Source organism: Nuphar pumila, chromosome 7, assembly GCF_984573655.1.
Source record: "Nuphar pumila chromosome 7, dmNupPumi1.hap1.1, whole genome shotgun sequence".
NCBI classification, from domain to species: Eukaryota; Viridiplantae; Streptophyta; class Magnoliopsida; order Nymphaeales; family Nymphaeaceae; genus Nuphar; species Nuphar pumila.
In genome coordinates this window covers 58,205,710-58,216,367 of record NC_143255.1, presented here as the reverse complement: position 1 = coordinate 58,216,367, position 10,658 = coordinate 58,205,710, and the positions used below count along the sequence as shown (strand labels likewise).

Genomic DNA, 10,658 nt, shown 5'->3' with positions numbered 1-10,658 from the left:
ACTAGTTGGCCTGTCGAGTTTCAAGTCAAAGATAAAATGCTGGTCAAATTGTACTCTGAGAGAATGGCTATCTTTCAAGGACACCATCGAGGACTCATTCAAAAATACGATGGACCCTTTGTTGTCATCCAGATAATTGACAAAATATTATATAAGCTAGACCTTCCTAACAGTTTTCAAGTTCACCCTGTCTTTCACGTGTGTAATCTAAAGCCCTTCAACGAAGATGAAGAAGATTTTAGCCATAGTCTACCTCAGTGGACTCCCATTCCTCAGCGAGCTCCAATATCAGCATCAACACCGACCTCCAGAGAAATTGAATTCATCATGGATCACGTCAACAACTATCTAGGCGAAGTGAAAAAGTATCTCGTGAAATGGAAATGACTACCAGAGAGTGATGTCAGTTGGGAGTCTCCAAGAAATATTTGTCAATTTCAGCAAGCCATTGAAGACTACCAGCAGCAGATTGCACTGAGGACGGCGCTAGTTTAGGCGGGGGAGCATGTTTCAGTCTGTCATGTTGACACCTTTGTTTCTTAATGTAAATACCTCTTTAATCCTTCGTTGTGTACATAAATGGCCTTTGGCCTAAGATCCTCTATGAACAACAATTGCTATGGGTCCCTCCTCCCCCCCTTTCTTACTCTCTTGGTGTAATCTTGCAACTTATGAATATGAGTGCCTTTCTTTCTATCCCTCTCTGTTGCTTTCTTTGAGATTGTGCGCTCTGTTGCGATTGTGCACCCTCATGTGGGGTGTTTATGTTGCTTTCTTGACTCGGAAGGCTGATCTGGTTGGAATCGCTAGATGTCACACAATGCTTCCAAATAAGCTCGTGACAGATACACACCCTTCTACGTGCACGCAGTCGCCAATAGTCAGCCACATGAGGAGGAGCCAGCACACGCCTGTCGTGCTGTCCAGCATGTGCGCAAGGAGCACATGTGTGCCAAATGTGTGCCGGTTAGCTTGAAGAGTTCCAAGGTGGGCACGGTCTCAAGTGAGTGCAAAAGATCGTCTCCCATGTGTTTTGAAGTGTGGGCCACCCATTTTTAAAATGTGTCTAAGCATGTAAGCACTATAAATAGTGCTAATCCTTTGTAAATCCGAATTATGAGAAATCTTGAATGAAATTCGGAATTAGTTTTAGCTCTTGTCTTTAGAGATAAAATTTAGAATTAGTTCAATTAGGTGAACCTATTTAGCTAGAGTAGCGTAGCTTAGATCCTTCAAGAAACTCAAGTGTCTTACCTATTCGATCAACCAGAATCTGGCTGCCGCATCCTCCTTCGGTCCTAGCATTTGCGGATCATGGACAGCAAGCCGAGCACACATTTGATCTTAGCCTCAACGCATCTAACAACTTGATGCTCTTGATCGTCTAATCCAAGCAATCAGATGAAGGCATTTACTTGTGATCGACCTTCAGTTTCACATAACAGTTTGACTGCTGCATGTTATAAAATTCTTGTGCAGATCATAGGCGAGCTGCATCAGTCTATCGACAATTGCTTTCACTACGTTTGATCGCACGCCTGAACATTGCCGCACAACTTGGACAGAAACTGCGTGAGCCTGTCAGCGCGCGTCTGTATGTGCCATGCACAGCTGCACCGCTCCTGCGCATCTGCGTGCACGCAACACTGTCAACGCGTGCCTGCATGCGCCACGCACCTTCCATACACCTACATGCACACTTCTCTGCAGTGCCCGCCTACGAGCGCTGCACCGCAACGATCTGCGCCTATGTGCGCAAAGCCGAGGCAGTCGCATCAGAGCCGTACCTGTGTTTTATGGGGCCTGAGGCGGAGGGAAAAAATGGGCCCCCTATTAATAGTAGGAGTTCGGGGGGCAGCGCCTCCAATTTTTTTTTAAAGAATCAAAATAACAATAAAATTTGCATTCACATTAAACAAATATAATATTCCAAATATTTATATTATATTAAATAAAAATGTATAAAATATTTATATAAACTACCTAAACAATACTCGTCTGATTGTTTTAGAGGCAAAAATAGTTATCAAATCAATTTAATCAAGTTGTTCAACATTAATTAACAGAGATTAACTAATATAAATATTTATATTATTTTTATATTTAACTAGCAATAACATCAATTAACAGAAATTAACTAACAATAATTAATAATAATTAATTAACAAAAATTAACTACTAACAAAAATTAGAAATTAGAAATTAGAAATTACAGTGAAACAAGAAAGTCAAGAGAATAAGACACAACCTGAGTTCAAATAATGATAAGATTTATATTTTTACTAAACAAATATGATATTCTAAATATTTATATTATATCAAATAACAATGTCTAAAATATTTATATAAACTACTTAAACACTACTCGTCTAGCTGTTTTAGATGCAAAAATATTTATCAAATCAGTATAATCAAGTTGTTCAACCATTTCTTTCTCAATTGACAACATAGTCAATCCATTCAATCTGTCCTGAGACATAATTGATCCAATATAATTCTTGATTAACTTCAATTTTGAGAAACTTCTTTCCGATGATGCAACGGTAACTAGTATTGTTAGCAAAATCTTATAAGCAATATAAGCATTTGAGAATAAACCATTCAGTTTCGCCAAATAACGTAGTACATCAATTGTCGTTCTTTCAGTGGTTAAATAACACCTCAGGGTCATCAACTCTGTAGATAAATCATAACCATCAATATTTGAACGTCCATCATGACTTAAAAATTTATCAAGCTTCTCACAATACTTCTTTAAGCTATTTAAGGGATCGACTTCAGTCTTCAACTTCTCTAAGTTTAACAAAAATCCAAGTCTCTTCATATTGTTTAAATTGTTCAAACCAGAGTTGAAGGAAAGATCGAGCTTGATCAATTATAAACAGAAAATATTCTAATTTAAAAGATTCTTCACTTGATAGTATTACATCGTCACTGCCACTTTCATCAAACTGTTTCTTTCTTCGGGTTATGCATTTTTCTCGAAATTTAGGTTCAAACCTCATGTCACTTGCTAGTTTCTTAACTTCATCCATGACACTGGAAAATGGGAAACTCCGGGAGCGAATGCGAAACTCCCCACAATGGTCAAAGAGAGAGATTTCATACACAAATCCTCTGAATATGGAAAAAACAAACTAATATTTGGTTTCAGCACCAACCCATTTGGTTTCTCAGAAGATCAAATGGAGACTCTTTTCAATTCCACCACAGATGGGAACCACCCTTATGGCAACACGATAGCACCATGATCATACACAGCACATTCCAAAGAGTAAAATGGTAAATTTTTATTGACAATTTCCCTTAAATTTATAAGAACTGTAAGACATGAAGAAAAAAGTGCATGGTGGTGGCAAAATTAACCAGAAAAATTGCCTTTTTCAAGAAAAAAAGAATAAAAAAAAAAGATCAGTAGCAAGTAAAAAGCCATGTAAGCACGCAAATGGGCACAGACCAATAGAACCTAATGGTGAAAAATTGACTAAAAGAACACGAGAAATCAAGAAAGATGGTGAGGGTAGGGAAAAAATAAATGGAGAAATGAGAGTGGTCAGTGGTGCAAACTCCTTAAAGGACAAAGTTCTAAAACAAGAGAACATTAGAAAAGAAACACAGCATGTAAGGAAGGTCTAATTTGAGAAACAATATGCCCAACATACAGGAGCCAGAAACCATCAAGAGAAGAAAGATGAAAATTTGGTCCAATAAAATATCAAGGAGACGTGATGCTAGAGATTGTAGGTGAAAAAGAAAATGAAGAACAAATTACTTTGAAGCAATGTGGTAAAAATTGTCATAAAAATGACAAGATTTATGATCATATCTTATGATACCGTAACATCTAGATCATTGCATTGCATCTATACATATCATACAACACAGTGTGTCGTACACTATCGCCAAAAAAAGTAGGTTCTTTTAATATCTGGACATTTTAGCTCGGATCCATTATAGGGACTAGTAAATTGGAAAAAGAATTGATTCCTAAAAAGAATTGATTGTTCCTTTTCTAAACAAATGGGGGGAGCTCGGGCCTTAAAAATGGGCCCCTAAATTTTTTTTGGGCCCAGGGGCCCTGAGGCCCAAGCCTCATTGGCCTCTTTACAGGTCCGGCTCTGAGTCGCATGCGCGCACAACGTATCTGCAGCAGCAGTGAGCCGTGCCTGCGTGCGCTGGGCTGCTACTTGAGGAACTGCGCATAGGTGCGCGGTGTGAGATTTTGGGAAGAGTTTGTCAAGCGAACACAACACCAGTGTCGTCAGAATCGGGGGCTGACTCAAGCCTCCTACTGAAACCGTCGATTCGGGTCCGATTCAGTTGTCTTGGGCTGAATTCACCCGGTGTGTCTTGAGTTGGGCATGAATTGTTCACTCGATGAAAAACATGCATTTGACCAAACTTTTTTTTTAATCTGAGATGTGTATTTTTAAGAGGTAAAAAAAAGTAATGGTTGATATTATAAGAAAATCTTGATGATAAAATATCTATATTTTTACATCAAATAAATATGTTTCTTAGTAAATAAGCAATGATAAACACATCCAGTGCTTATAATCAGTAATGATAGCTGAAAACCTAAAACCCATGCTTAAGCATTATTTGGGTCAATTTCGGGTAAACTCAAAATATATTCAGGTTTTCGTAATTTACACCCATTTCTGAAAATTCAGATGGATCGGGTTGGACACTCAACACAGATTACACCAAGCAAAACGAGCACTGGACCGAAGATCCAAACGGTTCCATCCAAAACGATCCCTTGGCAAATCTCACCATCCTCCACCAAAATCTTAGAAAGACGGGTAGGCGGGCAGGAAATATTTCATCGTTTGTGACCCAATAAATAAAGCCTGCTATTTCTTGCTGCCACTTATACAAAATCTGGGGTAGTTTTGTCAAAAAAATAAGAGGCGGAACGGATGTTCCTAAGGAGGTATGGTTTTACCTTGAACTCCAGATTCCCCCGACCACACGCCTGTTATTAAAACCCCAACCTTTCTCTCTCTTCAAGTCTCGCGCACCCGAAATTTCGTTGCCTCTGATCTCCCGAATCGCCGGAGTCCGCCGTTTCTCCGACAGGTACGCCTTCTTCCAAACCCTAAATTTGTGCTCCTCCTTCAGGTGCAATAGAGGGATCCCTGGCTGTAGAAACCCTAATTTTGTAGATCTCGTCATCTCGTAAAGAACCCTAGCCCTATAATCTCGTCTCGGATCTTCCCTTCTTCTTGCCCAGAAGCCCTAATATTTTATGGAGCTTTTCCCCGTTGGGCTGTCTTGAATAGTTTATCTCTTATCCATCTTCGTTCTCGGTATCCCTTTATCTTGGATCTGAAAACGTCGAGGAGTGATGGAGGGGTCTTCAGGCGACGCGGCGGCTCAGGTGCCGATCGCCAAGTGGAGGAGCGACTTCTCCAGGGCGTTCCAGTACTACCTGGACAGATCAACACCGCACCCTGTCGGGAGGTGGCTCGGCACGCTCGTGGCTGCCGTGATCTACTCCCTGCGCGTCTACTACGTCCAGGGGTTCTACATTGTTTCTTATGGGCTTGGGATCTACGTGCTGAACCTGTTGATTGGGTTCCTCTCGCCAAAGGAGGATCCGGAGCTGGAAGTTCTCGATGGGGCGTCATTGCCGACCAAGGGCTCCGACGAGTTTAAGCCCTTCATTCGGCGTCTCCCTGAGTTCAAATTCTGGTATTTTGTTCTCCTTCATTGTCCCCTTTATTTTGCTTCTTTTGGAATTTCATTTTTGTTCTTTCGTCTTGTAGTGGTTTTTTGGTTTAATGGTACAAGCTCTTGTAATGACTCTTTTGTGTGTCTGACAGTATCCTCTCCGATATATGCTTGACACGATAATAAGTATTCTATGGCATCTAATATATATTTGACACGATAATAAGTTTTCTACTGAATGCTTTTACCAAAGGTTTGTATTTAATCAGTTATTTTTAGTATCGGATGCAAATTACTAGATATCAGGATTTTAACGGGTGGTTTCTGTGTAAGAACTAATGTCGAGTTGGTAAGTTAAGATTGATAAAACCTTTGGATTGATGATTCTAAATAGTCAATTGTTGTAATTTCAGTGAACAGAGTTCAGGTATGGGGAGAGCGTTTGAAGTCTGGTCTTTTCCAATTAAACTATCTGCTGTTTAGTTTACTTTCATGTCATGTTGCAATTGAATTTACTGCAGCTTGTAGTAAAGGATGAACCCACTGGTTGCACATTTGAACCCGGCTTTGCATGGGGGTGTTCGCCTCTATTTTTTTCCTACCTAATTTATGCTCGAAGCTTTCCATTCATAATTTCAGAAATGGAGCAGGAAATCAAGAAGCTGCAGGCTATTCATGACAAGTGGAGGAAGCCATGGGAGAGATATGTGGAGGTGATGGCTGTGTGCATTTAATTCAATGAAGGGGTAAACTTGTCTGGATGTGTGGGAGCCACCAATTCTTTCTGGATCATGCATGATTTGTCAAAGAAAATCATCATGATGGCTGTCCCATGTGTGGCTTTCCTTATTGGGTTTACATTCACTCGATGGAGAAGATATTGGAAATTATGTGCTGAGCAGTTTTTGGGTTTTCATAATACACCAGAAAGGTGAAGGTGTAGCAGGTGGACCCAGAATGAAAGGTATCTGCATGTGCAGTGGCAAGATTATATGGTCCTGATCTGCCTTAGGATGAGTAGCATATTTCACTTGAGATATCTGAAGATAAGGTAATGTGAAAGCTTGTACCAATATCCACTGGTGTCTTTGAATATGTTGAGGCTTGGAAACAGTACGAGAAGTTTACTCTAGTCATTGTCATAAGGCTCGGTCAACAAAGTATTTCACTGAATTAGATTCATGTGGATTTTGGCTTGCACAAACCAAAAAGAAAGAACATGAGAATCATGAAATTTTACTGAAAGCATGAAAAAAAGTTCTATCTAATTCTATTCATTTTTATGAGTTATTTGAGGTTCCATTTCTGGTTCATCAATTTAAGAAAGGTGTTGCATGTCCCTTGGGCGTAATAATGGTGTAATGCCATTTATAATGAAAGTATAAAATGAGATTGTTAGAAGATACCGGTGGTGATCGATTATGGTCGATCCTTCTGTTCAGTTATTATGCACTCATGTAGCACAGAATTGATGTTCACGATAAGCTGGAAGGATAAATCATGTGTTGCTATTAAGCTTAAATTACACCATAGCCTGATAACAGTGCAGTGGACACAGCCATTTAAGTTATGACTTACCTTGGTTGCAGTCACTGTCCAAAGTTGACAAGTACAGTAATCTGTCCTCTGGAGTATTTGGGGTGTAACATGAAAAACTGGTGCATAAAATCTTGTTGAGAGTTACTGTTGGATGCTAAGATGTTATCTAGATTGAATGTATGAATGATCTCTTACAAAACTACTGTCACATGAAAATTGGGTGGTTTCTTATTGTTTAACTGCTTCAACAAAGGGATGATTGTGTTACATATGGTGGTCATTCTTGCTCATCATCAGGTGTCACGATCGACCATTGCAAGTGGGCTCACTTGTTGATCTTGGATGCCATATGAGAATCTGAGTGCAGTTTCATGTGCGAAGATGCTTCAACTCAAACCTGGAGATCAAGACGGAAATAAGGAATTAGGAACATCATAATTCTTGGATTTGCTCTATTTTAGTTGGCTTTAGAATAATCTATAGATTGGTTTTGTAACTCACTGTAAAGTAACTATTTTAGTCATTTTTTTTCAGATTTTTGGTTAGATGTTTGCCAACATTATATGGATGTTAAGGGCACGATCTTACTTGAAAATTTGTGCTTGTCACTTTGTATGCCTAATTTTAAGGTCGTTCTCTATGTTATTGTAAGTAGGGGTGGCAATCGGGTCGGGTTGGCGAGTCAGCATACCTCAACCCGAACCCGACCCGTTTATTAAATGGGTAACCCGACACGACCCGCCAACCCGTTTAATAAACAGGTTGGGTCGTGTAAACGGGTTAGCGGGTTGGTGGGTCGGGTTGGTGGGTTGGAGGACGGGTTGGCAGGTTGACCCGCCCGCCTAACCTGTTTATTAAACGGGTCAGCCGGGTTGGCGGGTTGGCATACCCCTAACACGAACTCTACCCGTTTAATAAACGGGTTAGGTTGGTCGACCCGTTTATTAAATGGGTTAGTTTAAGCCCAACCCGAACCCGCCTAAGAGGCGGGTTGGTGGGTCGTGTCAGGTTTTGCCAACCCTAATTGTAAGAGGTGGTCTGCTCAACCTATTAACGCTCCTATAGGAAATATGAAGTGTAAGTAGCATGTGTTTCTTACATGGTTGCTTTTTGCAGTTATTCTTTTCTGATGTAATTTAAGTGGGTCTTTGTGGAATACATATGAAATGACTCCCATATCATTTAGCTGATGATCTGCATGTAATATTATGTTACATGCTTGGGTGCATTTTGACATTACTTTTCTGGTCACATTGACACTTCATTTAGCATGATCTTTCTGTATCAACACAACATGGGACATGATACCAGACAAATAACTATGCTTCACTGACAGTTAAATTTGCATTGGACATGGTGATCATCATGTCCCTAACATCGTTTATTGATTACATGCATTCCAATTTAATGTGTATGGTGCCTAGCTATATGTTTTTATATGCATTACATATAAAAAATTTCATCTTTGGTTATTAAATTAGTTGTCAGAAACTTTGGTAATATTTATATTTGTTCTATCGAAACACCAGTCTGGAAAAGGTAAAACCTGTGAAGATTCTTTTTGGATTTTGATGCCATCCATAGATTGCATGGGAGTATCTGAACTTTGGAAGAAATTAAGATCTGAAAGGGCAAAGAATTATTTTAACCTGGATATTGATGACCACCGTCAAGCTGAAGTTTTATGTAGGACCATGACAGGGCAATCATGCTAGAATTGTGTCTGATCGTCTACTCTTTTTTTTTCAGGTATTCCATAACAAAGGCATTCTGTATTGCTTTTGTTATGACGTTCTTTTCAGTATTTGATGTTCCAGTGTTCTGGCCTATACTACTGTGTTACTGGATAGTGCTCTTTGTCCTTACCATGAAGCGTCAGATTTTACACATGATCAAGTACAAGTATGTTCCATTTAGCGTTGGCAAGCAGGTGAGCTCTGAAAACACCAACTATGGTGTCCTAGTTATTTGTGATTTGTTTCAAGATGGTTCTCACTTTGCTTGTTTGTGTTAACAGAGGTACACTGGGAAGAAGTCTTCTGCTAGCGATGGCATTTCAAGAGATTGATCCCACTATATTGGCCTAGAACTAGGGAAGAACACATGAACCGGGCAACACAGTTCTATTTGTAATAATCTTGAAGCTTTTGGTTGAATGCCTGGATGTGGTCTCTTCTGCTCTACTCTCTTATTCATCCATTTGATAGTATATGAGTAGGACTTCTATCCATATGATGATTCATTCTTCATATTGTGTTTCTTTGATAGTTGGTAATGCTTAAATATCTCTTGTAAGACATTTGAAAATGCTTACTGTAATTTACTGTAATTTCCCACTCCATGGTCGTGTCAACTTTTATTATGCGTAGTATCAGAGGAATCTGACTTTCATATTTTTGTATCTTCATGCCCTGCGATCTCTTTTCATTGAGCTATAGCATATTCATCGACGTTGGAATAAAGCAGTCTTGCATTGATATGTTCAGCACGGTTTTTGCTACTAGTATTCTTGGATATGTAATTATTAGTTAGATGGACTTGTTTGGCCAAAACATAGCTGCCAAAGAGGGAATCAGAATCGGGGAACATTATTGGAATCATAATTAAGTGGTTATTTCAAAATTTTAGAGGATTCAGGAAGCCAAAGAGAGTACAATGTCGTAAAAATCATAATCCTGTGAAAATGAAAATTGGGATTCTTTTAGGAACCAAGATTCTCAATCATGAAAGTTGGGTTTTTTATGTGAAGGAATTGGGGTTGTTAGAGAAATCGAGATTTTTGGGAGATTCGGGATTTTCATAATCATAAGAATCAATAGCGTTCTTCAACTGCTACCTCTTTCTGCTACCGAGGAAGGGCGGTTTCGACTGGTTTTAAGCGCTTCTGCTATTTGCGGTTCATACTGACCTCTGAAAAATCTCCCGCATCTAACCTTTGACATGTTGATGAGAGTTTATGGGCAATCTTTTATGTTTATGCTTATGTTACTTGGGCACTCTCATCTGGACGGTTTACCGGGTACACTCTCTCTCTCCCTCTCTCTCAAGTTAATGATTTTCATATAATAATTCAAGTGTCAAGTGCACATCAAAATGGTTTTAGATTTCATTGAGATTATGATTGCGGTGCACGGTGCTATTAAAGGCAACGTACATTTATCAATGAGTAATCACCAGCAGTGATCACTATCCTCAAAATTTGGAGGCTGCGATGTTTGATTTGTGTTACCTTTTTTTGTTTCGATAGGAACGCTTGGGGATCAAGGCCATCTTAGTAGTCGAGTCCAGACAATGCTCAAATCAATTTCCGACAATCTAAAACAATTCCACTAGGTAGAAGCTCTTTTTTTACCCTACTGTATAGTGGTAAGCCCTGGAGGACTGGACCGACCGTAAAATGCTGTTATACACTTGTCGCGAGTTTTGATTATAATAAGAAGTCT

The 10,658-nt window shown here is 39.4% G+C and overlaps 1 protein-coding gene across 1 annotated transcript; it reads left to right on the top strand.

The window, feature by feature from the left end:
* The first annotated feature begins 4,984 nt into the window (after window positions 1–4,984).
* On the top strand, window positions 4,985–9,554 carry LOC149832332 (protein RER1B-like). The gene is made up of 3 exons (XM_090014456.1): window positions 4,985–5,697; window positions 8,965–9,145; window positions 9,233–9,554. Exons 1-3 carry the CDS (start codon window positions 5,351–5,353, stop codon window positions 9,281–9,283), a joined length of 579 nt encoding a protein of 192 aa, XP_089870582.1. The 5' UTR covers window positions 4,985–5,350; the 3' UTR covers window positions 9,284–9,554.
* The last annotated feature ends 1,104 nt before the right edge of the window (window positions 9,555–10,658 follow it).

What these genes read in the sequence shown, in the direction of transcription:
- LOC149832332 (XM_090014456.1), top strand. Translation starts at nt 5,351, where the DNA reads ATGGAGGGGTCTTCAGGCGACGCGGCGGCTCAGGTGCCGATCGCCAAG. An exon ending in CTCCCTGAGTTCAAATTCTG is followed by an intron (nt 5,698 to 8,964) that starts GTATTTTGTTCT and finishes TTTTTTTTTCAG; the next exon opens with GTATTCCATAACAAAGGCAT. An exon ending in CATTTAGCGTTGGCAAGCAG is followed by an intron (nt 9,146 to 9,232) that starts GTGAGCTCTGAA and finishes TTGTGTTAACAG; the next exon opens with AGGTACACTGGGAAGAAGTC.